The sequence below is a fragment of the Amphiprion ocellaris genome, chromosome 6 (assembly GCF_022539595.1).
Source record: "Amphiprion ocellaris isolate individual 3 ecotype Okinawa chromosome 6, ASM2253959v1, whole genome shotgun sequence".
Classification (NCBI taxonomy): domain Eukaryota; kingdom Metazoa; phylum Chordata; class Actinopteri; family Pomacentridae; genus Amphiprion; species Amphiprion ocellaris.
The window spans coordinates 13,221,570-13,244,335 of record NC_072771.1 but is presented as its reverse complement, the minus strand read 5'-3'; the positions used below and the strand labels follow the sequence as shown (position 1 = coordinate 13,244,335).

General features: G+C 41.2%; 1 protein-coding gene across 1 annotated transcript; it reads left to right on the top strand.

The window, feature by feature from the left end:
• Positions 1-420: 420 nt before the first annotated feature.
• Positions 421-22,153, top strand: mxd1 (MAX dimerization protein 1). Its single transcript, XM_023282886.3, has 6 exons — positions 421-1,326; positions 1,995-2,094; positions 8,387-8,416; positions 15,868-15,982; positions 16,170-16,329; positions 18,533-22,153. Exons 1-6 carry the CDS (start codon positions 1,260-1,262, stop codon positions 18,727-18,729), a joined length of 669 nt encoding a protein of 222 aa, XP_023138654.1. The 5' UTR covers positions 421-1,259; the 3' UTR covers positions 18,730-22,153.
• Positions 22,154-22,766: the final 613 nt, after the last annotated feature.

Below are 22,766 nucleotides of genomic sequence, written 5' to 3'. Positions count from 1 at the left end.
GTGAATCTGACCAATCACAGGGCACGAAATAAGGCAAACAACACCACGGGAGCCAAACATTGCCATACACCGCGAAACAGCATGGCAGAGGGGCGTGTCCACTGTCAACAGCGGGCGTTGTCACTTCAGCTCGTGTTCATTTGAGCCAATAGCTAGCAAGTTTATCAGAAACCAACCAATCAGCATGTAGGAGTGTGTGTCGCAGAATTAGCCTCCATTCTGGCTCCAAACTGCATTCTTCAGTCGATGTGAATTAGAACCAAAATGGCTGAACCAGGCCCCTCAGTGGCAGCCGGGGCCGACCCCTTTTCGACGATTGATGGTTTAGAGGACCAATAGAAGCTCGAGTTGTTGTAGCCAGTATCCAATCATACCGCAGTACACAGGAGCTTTGTGCTAAAGTACAGTAGTTAGCTGCCGTGCAGATCAACAAGCCACTATTTTGGAAGCAGTTTGACAAACAGTCACTGTTCCTCAGTTGATGTCAGTCGCTATCTGCGTTTCCAGCGAGACGTATCACGCGCTATCAGCGATAAACCAGCACAAAACCAGCCAGCCACTTAGCCCCGAACCGATAAGGTTGGAAGACATCGTCGGTTGAACTTTAAGACAGCTAGCTCCTTTTTTATATGCATTTCACATCAGGCAAGTGTGACAATTGCACAGGCTAACGCTCTTTTTTCACTGGCTGAAGCTTTACAATATACAACCGAGCTAGCAACAACTTTCCATCGTTTATTTGGCAACGTGTCATTAGCGCTAACGTTAGCCAACTTCATTTTTTCGCCAAAAAGAACGGATTATATTTATTTGTGAAACAGCCCTTCGTTTTATCTTTGTCAACAAGCCGCCTTTTCTCGAAGAGCTGCCTAGAAAACCAACGATATTTAGCTAACAGTTTGGTTTTAAGCGGTGCAAAGTAATTTTAGCTATTGTAGAAGTGTTAGCCTTGTCTCGCCAGCTAAAACCAAACCTTACTTGCACCATTATTTAAAAAAAAAAAACAGTCATCAAGGAAGAGACTAGTTTGGCTTTTTAAATTAGTCGCCGTTGTATCCACGACCTTTAACTTTTAAATATCGCGACTGATAGACTGCAGGAGCAACTCTCTACCGTTACGTTTCGCCTTTTAAAAATAAGTGACAGAACAGCGAGCTACCGAGGGCTTAAAGCAGTGCCAGTGGTAGGACCTGAAGCAGGTTGTGTACAGTCACGGAATCCCTCATCGGATTGTTATATTATCAGTGTTATTGTTGAAAATGGCGGCGATCGGAATGGTGCAGATGTTGATCGAAGCAGCCGAGTACCTTGATCGCAGGGAACGAGGTAAAGTATAATTGTATTCTTTGCTACAGTCTGTTTTTAACCGAAAAATTACAGTGACAGCCCTCCCCCCAAATCATGCGAATGTATGCACATACCACCTTAAAGCTATCTTAAATCCTGTTGATGCCCTTTATTTATTTTTAATAGATTAAGTAATCGGGCTATGCATTAAATGCATTAACTGGTTTTGCACAATAATACAGCAGGCTACATTGCCTTCCCCAAACAGGTGCTAATCAATATGAGACAATTGACATTATTCATGCATAATGCATATATGCAAAGATACACGGGCATTTTCATAATAAAAACGAAAGAATGAATGCATATGTGGCAGATGCCGTCAGATGTGCAGGGAGACATTGTTTTCATGGAGGCCCCTCCTTTCCTTCTGTTGTGGTTTGCTAGTGGGGTTTATTTCAGTTCAAGATGACATCATTGTCCAGGCTGAGGGGAGAAAATACTGTAGAAAGATACTGCATGAAATCCATTCATTGCATGTCTGCATTTCTACACAAGACATTGCTACTGAATTCCTCAAGATCAAGCTTAAATGTGGCACATTCTGCAGTCTCTCTATTCTCTGCTTTGCTTCTCTTCACTGTGGCTATATTTTGCATTGCCACATATCAGGACATGTGACCATTATGTTGTTTATTTGCTTGCAGAAGCTGAACACGGCTATGCCTCCATGCCACCCTTCATCAGCAGTCGAGAGAGGGAAAACTTGAAAAGGAAAAGCAAAAGCAAGAAAAACACAAGTAGCAGGTAAAGGCTATTCAGCTTCTTGTGGCCAGAACCTACAGACTTCATTGTTTTTCAGCTCTCCAACAAGCCACCCATCATTTCCCCATTTCAAGTGTGCCCCCACTGAGCGCAGGATCAAGTCATTGTTACTGGTCTAACAATAATTTGCTATTTGTGATGACAGATTTGTTTTGTGTGTTGGTGCTGTGCAAAAGAAAATAAAAATTGAATTGCAATCTGAAATAATGCAAAATGAAACTCATTATGCACATTTATATTGTGCAAATGGAAGTGGATTTACGATAATGTTAAAATCGGTATTCACATGCACACATGGTAGGTTATGAATCCAAAAATGTCTTATATTAAATTAATATTTTTCTTTACAACTAAAGCAGACAGATTAAAAGCTCAGCACTGATCTGGTGTATGTATTGCCCAATTTAGGTATTAGACACTCAGCTTACCTGGCTGTGCTGCTGACTACACTGTGGTCTGTATATATGCAGCAATGTTTAAAAAAAAAAAAAAAAAAAAAAAAAAAAAAAAAAACATCTAAAATTGCCAAAACCTTTCACCTAATTCTTTCGAATGAAGGCTGTCGAATGAATCATTTATGGCACTACAGCACTGATAATAAATTTTGCCGTCTGATAATATAACCTGTGTCAGCATGTGTATGTGAGAGTCTACTGGGTTAAGATCATGTTTAGACTTCCCATTGTATTTTTTGAATCACGTGACTGACAGCAGTAAACATCAGTACGGCTCAAAATGAATGACCACTCGGTAAATCAAACTGGGTCAGCCAAGGTGACTGCAGAAGACATTTCAATGCGGGAGCCGTGTCCTGGCAGCACCAGTCACCTCAGTGGACACAAGTGCATTCAGAGTCTGCAACCTGAATTCCATAAATCAATCATTTGAGGACATATTCGTGCTTGCATGCATACCCCACAGATCAATGTGCACTCTGTGATTAGATTGCAGTTGGGTGTCTTGACCCTGTGTAGGAGGATATATGTACATTTACTATATTTGTGCAGTTAGGGCTAGTACAAAATGTACAAATATCATGCAGCTATGAGCTTGTCAGTGGGATTGTTTCAATGGAGGAAAAAGGTGTTTCTTGCAAGAAATTTTTTAACGCTCTTCCCTAAATAGCATTTAGCCTGAACCAAAATACCATCACCAGCACCAAAATGATAAGAATTGACAATGAAAATAACAATTCAATTCTTCACCTAAATGTGTTAATAGGGATTTTCAAATAGTCTTGTATATATTTCATGAATATGCATATTTCTGTCAAATAAGGTAACACAGTCTGATCATTCGTGCATAGTTATCTCCATAAGATCCTGTCGGGCCATGATCAAAAGTAGCACCGTATTCTATGTGAAAGAAGATTTCATGGAATATGTTTTCTGTAATGTCAACACAAGAAAAACACCTAATAGGTGCAAATAAGCAGTGAAACACTTGGCTGAGGTCAGCATTTGAGAAAGCCTGATAGGAATACCCCCCCCCCCCCCCCCCCCCCAACACACACACACACCTTTACGTGCCCTCGTTTCATTAGAATGATAAATGAGCAAGTGATAAAAACCTGCTAGGTATTTGCACAGAGGTGTTTAATTAGTAATGTTGTGGTGTACCAGAGTTACAGAAGAGCAGAGTAGCAGCCTGGTCAGATAATGCATGTTAACTATTCAGGCTGTTGGGACACTTTGTTGCTTGGACATCAGTTATGTCAGCCATGAGGGCCACATTGACCGTCACTCCACCCTTCACAGGACTGAATGTCTTCTTCTGCCAATTTGACATATGGAATTGAACATGCAGAGCACATCAAGGGGAACATACAGCATAAGTGTGTTTATTAATAGGCCTCTTACCTTGTACAACCCAGTGCATATCCTCATTTAAATGCTGCTTATCTAGAATTACACAGCTGCTCTACACAGACATGTGAGCATCATAAACCTTGGATAAGGCCACATCTTATATGGATAAATGCACATATTAGTGTCTTAGAATATCAAATATTTCTCTGAATATGATGCATTTCTTTATTCCATCTCTTGTATGGAATAACAGGAGATTAAAAAAGTAATAAGTTCTAAAAATGATGTGCCTGATTAGAACAGCTGCACACACTCTGACATTCAGATGTGCTCAAACATATTACTCAAACTGGTTTGTTTGATTCTGTGACCTGAAGCAACCACTGGCTGGCTTAATGCCACACTTAATATGTGTAATGCAATGCATAGATCACATGAGGTGAAGCATGTAAATACACATATAAATAGGTTGTATGGGCGTGTTACCTCTTGTGAACCAATGTATGTCCAGCTATCTTATGTACACATCTGAAGTTACAGGGTTGCTGCACACACACATTAGAGTATTCCATCCATGTAGATTGCCACACCACCAGTACTCAATCACAGCTCGTTCTACACTGTCTGCGTCTCAGCACCTCCATATCACCGTCATATCACCTCCAACTTACGCAGTTTGCATTTTCTGATACTCAGATGATTTTGTTTTGGTTTTTTTTTTTGTTTTGTTTTTTTAAGATATGTCTCTTACAAGTTTATGTCCAAGGTCACGTCTTCCTGTGTCCTGTTATGTTTGTGACAATCAGTTCAGAATCTAATGATATTATTAATGAAATTAAAAAAGTAACAAATCTTTGCTAAGGGTAGACTGATATGTTATTTTTTGCCAGGGCCATTTTTGATTTATGATAATCAAGGAGACTGATAACCGGTATATAGAACCAATATACACTGGCAAAAAAGTAGAAGAAAACCTGCACACTTTTTTAAAATACCTTTTATATTTTATAATATATAATAATACATTATATATATTTATATTTTTCTCTTTCTATTATAGCATTTATTTCTATTTTACACGTGTATTGAAAGAAAACTTTTTAACAACATTTTCTCCATAAATGAACCAAACCATTAGTAGATCATTAAATCGAATTGATTAATTACCTGCTGGTTAGTTAATAAGATACGATAAACTTTATTGATCCCTCACCAGAGAAATTCAGATGAATTATTCCAGCTGAAGTGAAGTGTCAAGATTCAGTTTCTAAATTCAGAATAATTACCTGCATTTGACTCAGTAGAGTGCTCGATAAACAGGAAAGAGTTTTTCACTCTTTCTGTGTATACATGCGTATGCAGAAAAACCTCTTTTAAATGATCTGGTGTTGTTCAAATATAGCCATAAATATGTCATTTGAGTTTGTCTGTTGTCTTATGGACAGTGACAGACTTGTTGTGTGTTTCCACTGCCGCCATGTTCTAAAAGACACAGGGTGTGCAGCGCTGCAAGAACATGCTTCCAGCTCAGATCATGTCTTAACATGCTTAGATGGCGCTACATTTTTAGACCTGCCTTTTGAAGAAGACATGGGACTAGCCTGGTATGTCAAGTAGATTTCTCGCTGCTGCAGATTTGTCCTGGTTCCCAGTCAGCAAACCTTTTAGCTTACCAGCATTTACTTTCCCATTTACTGTTGTTCAACTGTAAGGTTATGTTGAGCTGCAGCGACTCCCCCATCGACTGTGAGCACTTTTTCCAATTCTACTCATTACTATTTAAGGGCAGCAGAGCCACACTTGTTATTAATAAGGGTTTCTGCACAGCCTAGATGATTTGATTTGGTCTGATACGATGTTGGGCTTGTTCATTAATAGGCAGACCAGCACTAGTGCTGAATGAATTTGTCTCCAGGGGAAATAGTTGATTTGTGCCAGAGAAGAGCAGATCTTCAATTGATCATGGATGATAAGTTATTTTTGTTTCTATCAAGATTTGGTCATATGTAGGGCAGGCAGCTGTGTGTGTGTTTGAAGGCGTCAGCCCAGTATGTACAAGCCCCTCCAGTATGTGTTGTTTCTCTAAAGCGTGGATGTGTGAGTAGTGGGGGAGGGGAGTCACGGAGTTTCTGGTGTGTATGTGTGCATGTGTGTCAGTAGTAGTGACTCCGCCCTCCCCCTCATCTCTTTCCCTCTTGCTTTTTTTTTCCCTCCTCACCTCCTCCATCCTTCTGTGTCTTTCCCGTTCTGCTCTCACTCTTGGCAGTCAGTGGAGAACACCAGCTCCTCCATTACAGAGATGGAGAGAGTCTCACACACACACACACACGCACACGCGCACACACACACACACACACACACACTATGTAACTACAGTGCTCTATGGAAATCATACAGGGATCCTACCATCCTTGCTATGCAGGCAAATGGAGTCTTTCAGTGCTCATCACTATCACTGTGTTGTTGTTGTTGTTCAGGCTAATGTGGGTGAACTGGGTGAGGCTAGAAGACTCTGGTTGTTGACCGAGCAGAAAGAAGGACAAGTGCATCGTCTTCATCACAGTTTGTTAAAACCTCTCACCAAGTATCACCAAACAGACTTTGAGTTTAACTACTCATTTAGTAGTAAAACTTTGTCAAGGGATCAGTATGGGAAGATAGTCAAATTGAAGTTCTGCAATGTCGGTAATTGTCGCTGCCAACTTGCAGCACTCTGCTTCTTCATTTTGCGAAATTTTCACTTCATATGAACAAATGAAAGCAGCACCTGTGTGGATCTGAGAAGTGTTTTTTCCCCCTTTTCTACAAAGGATTAAACAGAGCTTATTGAATACAGTGACTATTTGATGTTATAGTAGTATGCTGATCCATCCCCAAAAAAATGTAATCCTACAATGAGGTGTGACTCTATATTTAGATCAAATTAACAGTGTGACTTCGTGTTATGGAATTATTACAGCAAGCAGTGCATTTTTCCACAAGTACACAGTAAAGAATATCATTCTAACTCAGTACTATCTAATACCAGCTGTACATTGCCATGGCATGGGTATGTTCAGTAGAGGGCCAGAGCTTTACAGGACTGGGACAGGAGGTGGGAGGCGTCCCAGGGCCTGAAATCTAGCCTGAATAAGTGGGATCACTTCCCTGCTTGTGCTGTTATGTCACCAGTGGCTGTCTGCCTTGCTCAGGAATGTACAGTGGCTGGAGGGGCTGTGTGAGATGGAGAGCACCCAAAGTGACTAGCTGAAACAAGATGATACCCTTGCAGCCACACACACACACACACACACACACACACACACACACACACACACACACACACACACACACACACACACACACACGCACACACACGACACCCACACTGGTGACACCTTATAATATGAGAAAAAATGGGGTTGAATTCCCAGCCTTTCAACATCATCTTATGTGGCAGTTGGAATATTTGTAACTGAGGTTAGACTGGGAATGAGTTGTCATCTGTTGCAACAACATAGAGGTGAATCAAGGGGGTGAGACTTGTCCAGCCATCTTTTCGAGGACCATCGTTGTTGACCATTACAGTGAGGATGTTTCAGCAAAATGAGGAGAGCTGTTTGACAGAGAAGAATTGGGTTTAGGTGAAGGTTAGTGTTGTGGTTAGGCTCTTAATTTTGACCTGAAGGTTGGGGTGAGGGGGAATGTCAATGAATGTCCTCACAAAGACAGTGATACAAACATGTTTGTGTGTGTTAGAGAGAGTCAGTGACAGTTACGGATCTAGCAGAGCTGAAAATGCAAAGGCTATTTTGGGCCCTGGAGTGGCAGGATCGGGGGGGTCAGGTGAAGGTGGAAGGAGAGTTCAGGAATGCAGAGGTGATCTTCTTCTTTGCCTTCTACTTGTCCGTCCACTTACTCTTTTTCACCCAGGTCAGTCCAACACGTCTACCAACATGTATACGTGACCTCGTTTCTGTATCTGCTCTGTCTGCGTGGTCCGCTTTAACGCTGCAATGCAGGAGTCATGGTGGCCAGCCACTAGCACACCTCCATCTCTCATTTTACCTCCACTGTGTTTTCCACCCTGCTCAGGACCACATTCACAATAGATAATCAGGCAATATGAAGGGGCATAGCACCGTCTACTTCATCCTACTGTTTCTGGTTACTGTTACTATGTTTACCCCCGGCCTCCTCATCATGTATCTGTGTACAGTGCGGTCCTTAAAAAAGCTTCCTCCTTAGAACAGGCCTCGGGCATCTGAATACCCAGCCCTTTCTTCGTTTGTCCTAGAATCTCATTTTGCCAGCCGTTCTGACTGCTCATAGACTCCCACACAGCCTTTTCTCTCGCGCTCACTCCCCTGCAGTAAGGCCTTGGACTGCAGTGATGGCACACTGGGGAAGGGAAACCTTGCTCTGTTTTAATCAGTAATCCTGTTATTATGTGTGGTTTTCATATGTGTTTTGTTGTATCTCCACAGGTCTACGCACAATGAAATGGAAAAGAACAGGTATGTTAAAAAAAATCTTCATTTCTGTGTGTGTTTGTGCATATTTGTACTGTTCCTCAATAAGAATATCAGTTGACACCACTCAAAGCCAAACCCATCCCCATTGCTACCACTGTGGAGGTGGGGAAATTATGGGTTGTCACTGGAAAAAAGGATGATTTTTATGCAGAGTTAAAACCTAAAAGCTGAAATGTAAAATTCAAAAGTAAATAAATAATTATTCTTTTAGGATAAACTGCCTGTAATTAAATGATTTAAAAAAAGGAAATTCGAAATTGAAATGACAAATTGATTCTGCAAAATATTAATTATAAAATGAAAAGCCAGATTAATACTTTGAGATGGAAAAAAAGCCGCATTTAAATGTGAATGCTTACATTTTTCAATGCAGTACTTTAAAATTCGATATGCATTAACCAGCTGTCCGCCAAGAGTCTGCTCCCATGTGGATAATAAAAGAAGATGAACTGTGCATAAGGATAGACAGAGGTGAAGCTAAAACTCGACCTTTTATTTGGTAAATTGTTTGATGCATTTCTCAGGCTTATTGGTGAAGAGTTTGAATTCATGAAGCAGACTGAAGTCTCTGCTGACAGTCAGCAGCAGCTCACAGCTGCATATGAATGGGCCCAAATGTACATTGAATAGATCCACATTATACTCAATCATAGCCATATACAGAGATGTTATAAGGGAGAGACTTGCCTCTTGAAGAATTCTGAATAGAAATCTACAAGAGACTTGAGTAACACTAAAGGTAGTGGTTATATGACACGTCTCACCCTTCCTCCTAATAGGCAAACCAGAAAATATCCAGCCAGTCGTGTTGTTGCACTGATTCAAGTTCAGTATTGTAAACTCTGCAAAAACGCTTTTTAAGCCTTATTATTGTGCAAAGTTTCAAGACTTTTTAAGCAATTTTATTTGAACTGACTAGTGATTCTATACATGCAGTTTATATGTAGTGGTTACCATTGAAATTGCATCATTCATTTAGATAGGAGCCTGGTGTTATTAGCACAAAATAACTGCCCGAGGGCGTTACCAAGGTGGCTGTCATGTAGCAGGACTTTCCTATAAGGACTTTGGTGTCTTTACGGTTGGGAAATGTTTTAAGGAATATATTGTTGTGAACAAAGACCAGTGGTATTCATGAGTACTAGAGGGTCCACATGACATAGATTTTGCAACTTTCGTAAGTCTGCAAGCGTCCATGTGGTCTACGTAGCAACCAAGCTGCAATGGCAACAGTGAGCATGCATGGAATATGTGGACACCGATCCACTGTGCACGCATGGAAGTGGACCAGATAGTAGTATAGTAATTACTTTCTCATCCGCAAGTACGCTTGGATGTCCATAGCTCTCCATTTCCACAAAGACGTATAATCAAGGCTGATTACATACCTGCTGCATGCATACACGGGTTTCATTGCAACCAGTTAACTACATGCATAGCAACACAGTGGGTGTCTTTCTGTGTAACCTTATTTTTTGTGCGCATGTAAATATACGCTTTGTGCTTGAACTGAAAAGCAAGCAGTTCTTATTTGCAGTTCTGATACTTAATTATTTGCACTGTGCAGCAACTAATCTCATACTTAGATGTTTGTTTTTTTATTGTCATAATTAAATGAATACAGTGCTGCTGAGTTAAAGGCCTATGCAGACACACGGTTTCATTTTTTACTTATATTATAACATAACTTGAGGACAGAACCTGGAAACCATTTTTCCCAGTGTATTCTTGCCAAACCAGTCCTCACATGAGGCTGACTGATGGGTGTAATAATACTTTAGGTTCAGTGCTTAAATAGGTTTGTGCTAACAGATCTATTGGTTTTTTCACCGTGTCCTCCTGACACTGATGAGACAAATGAGGTGACATGGTTGTATCAGGTGACTCAGTTTGCAGAGCAGGTGATCCTGTTTCAATAAAGTACAGCTGGCCTGTCTTGATAGCATTTTGTAAAATGGTAAATGTATGTTTTAGTCCATCACTACTTTCTGTGTTTACCTATTTAGCTTTCATTTGATTGTGTTAATCAGGTTATGTAATGAGTGACAATAATGAGATAAGATAGTATGGTTGAGTAACAAACATGTTGAACTGAAAAAGTTGAGCTGCAAGGGTTGATCAATTAGAGAACTACTTTGATAGTCAAGTAATCATTTCAGTCCTTCTTCCAGCAAAAATGGTAAATATTCACTGGGTCCAGCTTATTAAATGTCCCAGTTTTTTGTTATATGTAAAAAGCAAACTGATTTTCCTTTGGTTTTGGATTTTCAGACCAAAAAAACCCATGAAATTCGAGTACATTTCATTGAATTGCAGAAAATTATTTTTGTTTTTTCCGCCATTTTATCAGAAAAATGCTAAAAATAAGTAGAAAAAATTGCCAACAAAAGTGACTGTCAGTGGAAGCCCAATCAGTGATGAAAGCCATTTTTGGAAGGCTGTGAGAGAAATGTGCACATGAATAGAAATGTGAGTACTATTTTATTATAATTTTTTCTCCGAGTGTACTGATTTGAAAAATCGAAGTGCTGCTATTTGAACTGGAATATGAGTATTTTTATTTGTCCCAGCTGAGCCCCCGTCACTCTCAGTGCTTCCATCCTGCCTGTGCTAGTTGATCCAAACCAGCAGCTCAGTGGACAGCCTGAATAATATATGGCACTGAGGCCTGTGCCTGGGATTTAAGCTTCTGCATGTGTGTGCAGGGCTGTGTGTGTGGAGACACCTCACACCAAGCAGTAAGTCAAAATTACGACCACCTGAGAACGTTCATGGCCTTTAGCTAGTTTCTCCCACCAGTAGCCTGATGATAGAAAGCCATCACTGGCAAACAGTAAATTAGTCGTGGCGACCCACAGCTAGCAACGCTGTAGAGGTGCAACGAGACCTGCCTCGCTTCCAGCAATATTGACTCAGTGGAATCACCAGCACATATTCAAAGTCCTGTTTCGCCCTCCTGTCTGTGACTGCTCACAGAAACGGGAGCATGCATGTGTGCGTGCGTGTTCATGTCCAGGTAATACGACTCCAGCCACCACCACGCCTTTTTTGCATGCAAGTTTCTCCACGCAAGCTATGGCCACTCACTGTAGGAGGTCAGAGGGCAAAGGCGAGGACAGTGGAGTGATTTACTGCTGGCCAGACTGACTGCCTGAGCTGACCTAGTTGTGGCTGTTAGTGAGAGTAAGAGAAATCATTTTAGTTTCCACTAACCATTTTAGCAGGACGACACTGCAACTGTTTGCATGTAACATACTCATGTTCACTTCATTTTAAACATGGGCGCTCACACCAGTTGTGTGTGTAAAAGTGTAAGAATTAGGGCACAGAAATGTAGGTTCTGGCCTTAGGCTGGTAGCACGCAACCATGTAGCTCCACATATATACTTACCTATTGACACACTGAACCGGAACAACCTGCTGCTGAAATAGCACTGTGTGTTAGGGCCATGCCACTCAAACGCTGTGTGACCTGTGCTGTTTGATGAGTCTGCTCCTCATCAGTGTTGTTTAACAAACATTATCGAGCCCTGCTGATCCCTTATTATGTTAGAATAACACAGGCGAGGACATTTCCATGTTATGTAATAGCAGTCTGCCTGCCCTTTGGACTGAGTCAGCTGAGAAAGAGGCACTTCGTTTCAGCTGCTGAATGCTGTTTTGTATGTGTGTGCAAGGGTTTTATTTGCAGTGTGTATGTATTTTTTTGGGTTTTTTTGTTTTGTTTTTTTTAAAGGGCGAGGGCCAAGAATATTTACGTGCATCATCTGCCCACAGTCAGATCAGTTTTGCACCTCTCCATGTGTCCGATTTGAATGAACTCTTTCCGGCAGTGACGCTCGCATCAGAGTTTCAACAGAGAATAAATGAACAGTTCTCCCAGCCCTCTGCTGCCTGATGAAAAAAAAACATTTTTACACTCACTGTCAGGAAGAGTCTGACGTACACACACCCACTCGCTCGGGCAAACACAAGCTTTCAGGCACGTACACACTCTGACGAGGCTGTAGCTGGAGGTGTGTGTTGTGTAACAGCGGGTTCAAGTGGTCACCAACACCCACCAGACCTTAGCAACTGCCAAGGCTGCCAGCTTAGAGCGGCTGGGAGCAACACAGGAGGAAACAAGAGTGGAGATGAGAAATGTAAATGGAAACTGTATGTGTGGGGAGTGTTACAGGACTGCAGACATTATTAATCAGTTCAGATCTCAACATATGTCACAGATGATCTTAGGATTTCTGTTTTCTTCCTGTTTAGGGAGGGATTGCACACTGTTGCTCAATGAAATGAAGCAACATTATGTAATAATGTTACAATGCCAGCTTCCTTAAACATACACAGGAGGGTGTCATCACATCACATGGGACCATCAAACTGCCTCTTAATAGAGATGATTAATGAGCTTCAAAAAGCAAAACGTGCAGTAGCTCACACAGAAAATATAACAGACTTCTTTCCTGGTGTTAAGGTACTGTTCTCAAAGTTGCATTAAAGGAGATCTCAGCTGATTTTACACTCAAAAGCCTGCTGACAGATTTTAGAAAGTTACTACTGCACGTATGGCAAAAAGAAGGGAGCTGCTCAAAATCTGATAAATTTCTTCAAGTTGTGACACTTGGTGGATTGTGACTGAAGATAAGTGGTGGTATGGAGTTTGAAAGAGGAATTTCTACCAACACACCAAACTGTCAGAGGTGAAGTTGTAGGTAATGAAGCTTCTGGTTCTGTTCCATTATTGTGTTGTACAGTGTACCGTCACTAGAAAGGTATTGCAATACCCTGCTGATCAAAATTACACTATGCCCTTTATTAGTACTGACTTTGGTGTGTGTGAGTGACGCTCTTCCTCTCCCTGCAGGCAAGGTGGGCTTACCAACTGCTTTTGGTTCCTCTCATAAGCACATTGCAGTTTCATGGTGACAAAGTGAGAGGCATCCATGGATTGTCCACAAAGTAGATGCATGAAGTAGAATATGACATAAGTTCTCCTTGTGGTTAACAGACTACATGTCTGGCCTATTGTGAGATCTGATTGTCAGCATTTTCTAGATTATCAGTGTAGGTTTTTATTTTTTAAATCAATTGCTGATAAACAAAGTAATTTGATAATGTGCTACTTTGGCTCTGTTACAGGCATTTCTGTAAATGTATGGTCAACATTCTGTCCCACCCACAGCAATATCTGATTGGTTCTATGAATAGTAGCCTATCAGCACTGAAGGATAAATGCTAAAAATATCTTTTTATAATTAAGTATATGTAAACGGTATAGGTTTGTGTTGAGGTTTGTTTTATTTTAAATTTTCACATCAAGATTTTATTACTCTGCCAAGGAGACGGAGCCTCGATGGCATTATGTGACAATCAGCGGATGTTTGCCTGTTTGTCTGTCTGTCTGTTAGCAGCATTAGTCAAATACTGAGCAACAGATTTGAATGAAATTTTCAGGGAAGGTCAGAAATGACACAAGGACCAATTGATTAGATTTTGGCAGTGATGCAGCTTATAGTCTGGATCCACAGATTTGTGAAAGATTTCTGTATCATTGCCGGATAGCGGCACGGCGTCACTGTAACTATGACAACAAGTGAACATTTCGTCAACCGCCTGCTGACGATCACATGATTGTGATCTCACTACAAATCCACCGCTACGGACTTATTGGGACTTACCAATTGGAAATGATACAAGGAACAATTGGTTAAATTGTGGGGTGTTTCTGAGCCCCATCAATTCCCGCCACCTGCTACATATTTAGGTCACGCAATTTGGTATTCGTACATAACGTACACATGCATAACACACGCCTATGCTCAGTGCTAGGTCATTTTGTTTGTGGGTACATCTGTATTAAATGGTGACAATCTATAATGCTGTGATTACCACCACAAATTTTTTCAAGATTTCAGCCATCAGAAATGATACGACTGAGCAGCCTTGACAAAGTGCTGTGCTCTCCGAGTTCTTTTCTTCTTTTTATATGTCCAACTTGGCAGACATCTCACAGACAGACATACCAACTTGTTCAAAGAATTAAAAGAGCAACAGGTTCCAAATTATTTCATGAACAGTCTGGATGCTTTAGGGTTTTGCCATGGTATTGTTTAAATTACTGTATCAAGGGCAGGTATTGTATCACAGTCAGAATTGTCGTATCATGACAGCACTGTTCAACAGTGATACGGTCAACTACAAGGAACCCCTCCTGTTGTTTTACTAGTTGTTGTAGCTTCCTGTCTACACAATAAATGGGAACATGTTGGACTGTGTAGCGTGACATCTGCTGCTTGTGATCACCTGGAGCCTACATTATAGCAAATATGCGACCAGTTTTAGAGTAAACTTTACCATGTGAAGGACTTTTCACAGCAGTCTGATCCACCTTCAGTTCCACAGGGGCTCTAATTAGATCAGTTCTCTGCCCTTATAGCATCAAGATTAGGAGTCTGTGCCACTGTTGCAGTAGTCATGGTGACTGGTTATTGTGATTTATTATGTTTTGAAAATAATATAATGGCAATAGATGTCTAATTGTGAGAGTGCAGAACATAGGCTAATATTACATTTTGTCAACCAAGGCACAGAATCACAGTGGAGACTCGATTAACACGCTTATTATTCCAGATTATATTTTCCAAAAGTTTATTTTGTATTACAGAGTTGGCTGAAAAGAATTCACGCTTAGATAAAATCATTCGGTTTAACATTTCCCAACTTGGAGAAGTTTATAGCAGGCTCTGTGAACATAACAGGAACACAACCTTTGACTTTTGACAGAGCAATGAACTCTAATAATACTGCAGGCCACATGATGTCTGTTAGAAGTTGCTAGATCGCAAAGATGACATGGAAGGCCTGCTCAGATTCATGCGTTACTGTTTTTGCAAATTATAGACACTATTTTTATAACGCTACAAGTATATAGACAACATTTAATGATCACACCCACACACACATTTGAAAAATCTGTGGTTAAAATCCATGCATATGTAAGGATATTTCATTTTAAAAGTTTTATTCCCTGTCTACGCTGTATATGAGCAATAGAGGGTTCATACTTGTGTGTGTTGCAAGTTGAACCACAATTGACATTCCACTTGTGTAGCTATGAAGCACAAATGTCTGAATGAAGTATAAGCAAAACGCATTTTTAAGCCCATAAAAGGAAGGTATCAGAAATGATTTTATCAAACCAGATTTGGTTAAAAAAAAAAAAAAAAAAAAAAAAAAACTACAAAATTTTAACTTTTGGTGAGATAATTCTTTTTTTCATTTCACTTTCTTCATTAGTGGATGGAGTAATCATGGTGATGGCTGAGTTGCATCCCTTCCCCTCACCTCCATGTGTGCCTGTTGTTCATGCATCTCTGACAGTAGAAAAAAGAAATGATGTCTGACAGTTTCCTCTGTCTTTGTTTCTTTTCTCCTTGTAGACGGGCACATCTACGCCTGTGTTTAGAACGCTTGAAATCCCTCGTTCCCTTGGGACCAGATGCGAACAGGCACACCACCCTCAGCCTGCTGATGAAGGCCAAAGATCACATCAAGGTACGTGTATGCCTGCATGCACTACTCGCCTAATCTATGTGAAGAGGGCAATTTGTTGACCACTGCGGTGGGTAGGTGTTTTAGTGTTGTATGTTTGAGTGACTGAAATGTCTCCGATGAATGCTGTGGACACGGACACACAGACAGCACCAGCTGCTCCTACAGTATGTTGTTTTCTCTCCTGCAGAGGTTGGAGGAGAGCGATAGGAGAGCTCAGCACACCGTAGAGCAGCTACAGCGGGAGCAGAGACACCTGAGGAGGCGTCTGGAGCAGCTGGGGGTGGAGAGGACCCGCATGGACAGCACCGGCTCCACTCGCTCCTCTGACAGTCCCGAATCTGATCAAGGTGAGCCCCCACACAGGCAGAACTGAGGCATTCTTTTTTTTTTTCGCTAGACTTTATCATTTTAAGTTACTGGGTCATTCCAGAATTGGAGGACATTTGGGCTTCAAAATTTTTGAAAAATAAACCTTCTCTTTTACAGTTCTCTACTACATATTCATCAATAATACATAATAAAATATCAAGGCTTGATTAGCTCAGCTTACACATCAATGGTAAAATTTCTATTCCATGTTTTATTTGTTGTTTGCTAACCCTACTCTACTCACAGTAACAAGGTTGCTAATCCATGCTAATGTTAGCTTTTCTCAGCAGTAGAAGCTAGCTATTTAGCTAGCTGTTACTGCTGACCAAGAGGACAAACTTGCTGATGGAAAACAGTAAAAAGAATTTGTCTTATGCTGATAATATGAGGTAAAGTGAGACACTCAATCAAGGGTGACAATGTTATGAAAATATGAAAAATAGAAGAGAGGACATAACTTTGTTCTACCCATTCTTTTGGAAAACAGTTTGATGATGTTAATTCCAGCTTATCATGTGATTCACTGTTTTCTTCTTCTTCTTCTACCAGCTAAAAAGTTTGTGCTAACATGTTGTGGGACATATGCTCCATGCATATTAATTATTATTTAAAATATTATGTTGATGAAACAAAATTTTCCCAACAATGAAAAAAATATTCCCCAAAGAAGAAGATTTAAATTTAACAGTTTTATTTGAGATTCAATTTGGTCATCATCGAGGTGGCAAAAGAGAAAAATGGCATTTTACTGGGAACTCCAGACTTATTTGGTATTTCAAAAGATATTTTCAAATATTATTTTCTCCTAATTTTTTTAGATTTGCACGTTTAGTATTTCGTACATAGATTATTTGAAATTTGATGGGTGACACGTAAAATGTCGTTCAATTCTTGAATGACCCTACTATTATTTCTGTAATTATTCAGTATTTCTAGCTGATGGCTAAGTGAGGTGAGAAACTCTGAGAATCTGAGTTACTTATAAAGTTAACACCAGTCCTCCCAGAAATCAAATTATATAAATCATGATGAAAAAAACATGAAGGGTAAGTTTGTTTGTTTTTTCACCAGAAATCCAACACAAGATAGATTTATTATAGCACACTAGAGGCAGGTTTCTTCTTTATAGAAAGAAATCCAAACAATTCCCTATGAACAAAGGAGGAAAGATCTGGAAGAAAAATGCCCAACAGGGAGGGCAGTCACATCTGCCTCGACTGGTTTGGGTGAGGGTAAAGGCCACACAGGAGAACAATAAGCAAAGGACAGGTTAGTGAGGCCCGAAACCACAAGCCAGAAATATCTCCATACAGGACAAACACAAACTACATGGGAGAGAGAAGAGTACATGCCATGCAATCACATACTTCATGTTTTTATGTACAACTATTCCAAAATGTCTGCTGAATCCCAAATGCAGGAGAATCTGGACTTCATTGATTCTGCTCATCCGTTTGCTGTGCTTCCATGTGCTTAGCAAACCGTTTAAACATACTGAAAGTGTTTGTAGTGTTCAGTCCATTCCTTTGTTATACGTTATGCCGTGCAAACATTTCACACAAACTTAGATTTTTGGCAGATTTTTAAAATGATAGGAGGTACTGACCCTACTTTAAATGGAGCCCACTGAACAATGGTGAGCAATAGTATGTTTTATGTGACCAATTTCTGTTTTCCTCTCTTAATGTACAGGGGCACGTGGACATGACTTGAAGGAAATGAGTTCATAGAATAAATATACACTACATGAAACCGAGAGGCGATGTGTCAATATGTCAGTCAATGACCATCAGACCCACTGCCAGTTCACATAGACACCTGATGATCTGTAACTGTAACCTGATAGCTTGCAACCTATCTGAATACCTACAAAGATACAAATATGCAAAAGTAAGCAATTGAAATTAGAATCCTATTGAGGCATCATCATATTCCCACAGGTATTTCAACCATGGGAAAAGAGATTTGCTGCAGGTGCAAAGCGTGCAGCCATCTGCTGCTGATGACTATACAGGCGCTACAGCAACAGACTGAGGAGACTGTACATAACCTTGTTTAATCAGGAGAGATTAAAGTAGTAATATGAGCTTGTGAGCAGCTGCCAGGGAAACTTTATTAGATAAATGATCATGTTTAGTTGTCATTCAGCTTTATAATCATGTTACCTTTGTGTTCCAACAGAGGACCTGGATGTGGACGTGGAAGGGACGGACTACCTGCTGGGTGATCTGGAATGGAGCACCAGCAGTGTGAGCGACTCAGGGGACGAGCGAGGCAGCCTGCGCAGCAGCTGTAGCGATGAGGGCTATTCCAGCGCCAGCCTGTTGCGCCTGCAGGACACTCAGGAGAGGGCCAAGCAGCTGGGCTGCAGCCTATAAACAGCACTGGTCACTGACCCAACACCCACCTCCTCCCTTCAGCCAATCCCGTCCCAACATTGTCTCACCACTCCTTGGTCCCGCTCAGACCTCACCGCCCCCTCCCTCCCCATCAGGAGTGACCAAGCCTGAGGCCTCTGTTCCAGCCAGGCCTCACACGGTGGCTTCCATTCAGACTGTGACCTCTCTGAGACACCCACACACATCCAGCCCATCATCAGCGGTCAGTCTTTAAGGGTGTCACCCACTCTGCTCTGCACCAATCAAACGAGTGGGATTTTAAAGACACTCCACCCCCTCCGTCCGTCAGAAACACAACTGTCAGCCAGAGAATGTTACCACACAATGTCCCACTGCCTCTTTTTCTATGCCTCAAGAGCCATGGGAAGCACTTTTCACCCTTACTTCATACACACACATACATTAACACACACATGCACACACCCCTCCATCGTGACTAGTTGTCCAGTGAGACCTTCCAAAGGTGTGACACTGGCATGATGTGGGGCCTTTTTTCTGCCCCGCTCACCAGTCAACCATCTGTGCATGGTACTTTGCACTTGAAATTGCTTTTGTAAACAAAACTGTGTCATCTTTTTCAAACACTGTCTCTTAATAACTACAGGCCCCTGCTGCAGCTATGGCAGCAATGTTACCAGACAAAATGAGTGTTTGAAAAACATGTCAGTCTGCTGACTCTGCGGACACTAAACTAGACTGTGCGTGGTGTTAAACTGTCGAGGCCGACAGCAATACGTCCCTTAGTACCCAGGCTTTGGCAGGCAGACTCGCAACTATCCTGTAATTTTATGTCCAAACCTGCCATTCAGAGGAAAAAGTAACAGAAAAACATACAAAAAAAATCGTGCAGCATGAGATTGTGAATGGGGAGCTCGGGGAAGGTATGGGGGTGGGTTTGATGTTTTCTGCCTCTCTCTGATGACGGTGGCGTTTTTACAGCATGCTTTTCTCATATGTGTGTATGTCACATCTGAGCCTGGCGATAACGGCGGCCGCTAGCAGATTTGGAAACTTTTAACACCAGCCACCAGGCCGAATGCTGGTATATTTTCGCAGGTGCTGGTACAATTTTGTACACAACTCCTTCACTGCCCCGTTCACCAGGTATTAGAGCTGATCTACTGAGAGCAGTCGAAAGACTGGAGCACATTCCACTATGTAGAGCAGACAGGCAGGTGAGACTGAGAGCATTATTTTTTGTGAGTGGATGTTCCTAAAAATTATTTATGAAGGGAGAGGAGTTCAGTTTGAGTCGAGGCGAGTCACCCTGAAACAGAACGACTGGCTTTGGCTTTTCAATTGGAACACAAGGCTGAATCTTTCTCTATGTGTTCACATCTGAAAAGCACTAAAATGTTAAAACCACAGATTTCCTCTCCTTTGCCTTGCCTTCATAGCTATTTATTGTTTCTGCAAAAATGTAAACCTTTTAATGTAAATAGTTTACAGAAAGATCTCTATGTCTATCAGCAAATGTATTTATTAGATTTACTAAATATATAGATAAATATATAAAAATATATTTAATTAGTCATAGCTTATGTTCTTCTTGTGAGGTTTATTGAGAGTTTCTTATATGTAGTTTGTTTGCACAGCATAGTCAGTCCATAGAGTATTTAGAACTGTCTCTTGTGCCTCGAGGCTTTTGTGTCTGTTGAATTCGGCACGGGGCTCCTAGGAAATGAAATGTTTTATTTGTGGTTGATTCTTTTACCTGTTTTCAAAGCCATCCTGCCCTTTGAAATGGAGGAATAATAAGACAAAAAAAACCTGAATAACTTGTAAAAACGTGAATTAAAAAGTATAAAAGCGAGAGGAGCCGGTGGCCAGGCTGAGTGCGGCGCTGATTCCTCTGGCAAAGCTGTGTTCGCTGTGCGCCCCGTTACCGTGCTGAGGAAGCTCAGACAAAATGGCTCCTTGGCCTCGTGAGATCTCAGCCCTTCGCGTGGTTTCAGAATCATCACGGGCAGGGAGAGGATTGCAGATTGTTGAATGTAGATGTCCTCAAACCCTGCAGTGTAGCAGCACGGTGCCAAAGGAAGCTCCCTGCCTGCTCGTGCATGCGCCACTTGCAAATCTCAGTTAAAGCATGAAGATGGTACAGCAAAAAAAAAATATTCAAAAACCTAAATAAGAAAAAGAAAACCGGAAAAATAGATATAGGCTTGTTCAGTCTTTTAAGTGTGGAATGCCGCTTATCTTTGTCAAGCTGAAACCTTTTCAAATGGACAAGAAATGTGTAGCCACGCTTACAGGGGAAATGTATTGAAAAGTAGGTGTGTGTGTGGGCAGGTGTGTTCACTGAAATGCCATCTGTCGGTGCGTGCATGTGTGTACAGTATGCAAGTGTGTGTGGTTATTTCGTCACTGTCTTCAGAGAGAAATTTTTCGGGTGGTTCGAGGGTGGGCGGGTTAAAAAAACAACAAATTGTTAGGCTGTGTTTCTGTTCTGGTTTCCTGTTCATTTGTTTACTATTAGAATGCAAAAAAAAAAAGTCCACTTGTCAACGACTTCATGTATTAATCTGAGCATTTATGTCTGTCTATGGGAGTCACGTTTCCTCCTTTCTTTCCTCCATCCATGGCCTCTTATCTGTCTTCCACCAATCTACCTATATGTGTGTGTGTGTGTGTGTGTGTGTGTGTATGCGTGCTTGTGTTTGCCAAGCGACCATGTGTGAGCGTGACTCCCTCCTCCACATGCTGCATTGGCATCCATGGTACAGGGAGGTGGGTGTGTGTGGTGGAGCAGCAGTGTATTCTGTGTGTCTGATCACATGCAACTTATTGCTCCCTCCTTCCTCACCCCCCAATACAAAGACCCTGGTGCTCTCAGCATCTGCCTTAAGAAGCAGGTGTGGAATCTCTCTAAGAACAAGACTATAGTCAGACCAGTTGTTTAAGCTACAGCTTCCAGCATCGGGAAACTCATGTTCCTGTGTATATTTGGTTTTTGCACATTTTGTCCCTGCATACAAAGTGGCTAATAATGCCTTAAAACAGACACAAATGTACGACCTAGCAGAAGTATGATATGTATGAGTGTTTATGAAATATCGACATGTATCACAAAGGTCATTCCTTTTCATTGTGACAGTCTCAGGCATGGTGCTTTCATACATTTACACACAGAACACACAAACACATTGCATCATAGCTCCATGAATATCATCGTCACCTGCCGCCTTTCTCCTCGGAAAGGTCAAATGTCTGTTTGCTGACTAAAAACATTAACGTTTTGTGCACTTACTTTTTAAGAATTGGAGAATTTGGGCACTGTCTTCGAAATAAATCACTTCAAATGTGGGAGAAAACCCTTTGACAATGAATTGTGGAGCAGCAATTTATATTTGCCAGCGATATTAAGGGAATAAAACATTTGAAACCCTTGTTTACCTACCTATTTCCTTGTCATGGTCTTTATTTGTGGTTCCGGACACAAAAGCTTCAGCAATAATTATACTGAAAGGACAAATGAAGGCTTTAACTGAGGATCCCAGCCCACCAGTTTTTCATGCAATGAATAATTTTCACATAGAGGTTGAATAGACACTAATGAGGAGGTTTTTGCACAGGAGATGAAAAGAAAGCCTCCATGGGGGCTTGATCCTCGCCAGCCATCCAGTGTGCTTCAGAGTTATCTATTGGACAAATCCCATGTTTGTGTGATCACAGCCATCTGACTGCTGCTCAATAACCAGTCCACACTAAGCCAAAACGGGAGAATGAGAAGAAAGAGGGGGATGGGCATCTTGAAAAGCATCCCTTCTGGAACTGTCTGACTGCTGAGGAGGGGAGGGAGCCATAGATTTTTTTTTTTCTGTCATGAGAGCTCTGGAAGTCCTCACCAGTTTTAGTAACAATTCAACAATATTACTTGAGCTGGTTGTAACGTATGAGCTCCAGTAACGCAAGCCTTCTCTTTGCACCTTCACCCAAATGCACTTCACATTTACAAGTGACTGTTTTCACAACAGACATTTTGACTTACGCAGACAGGAGAAGCTCAGATGTTC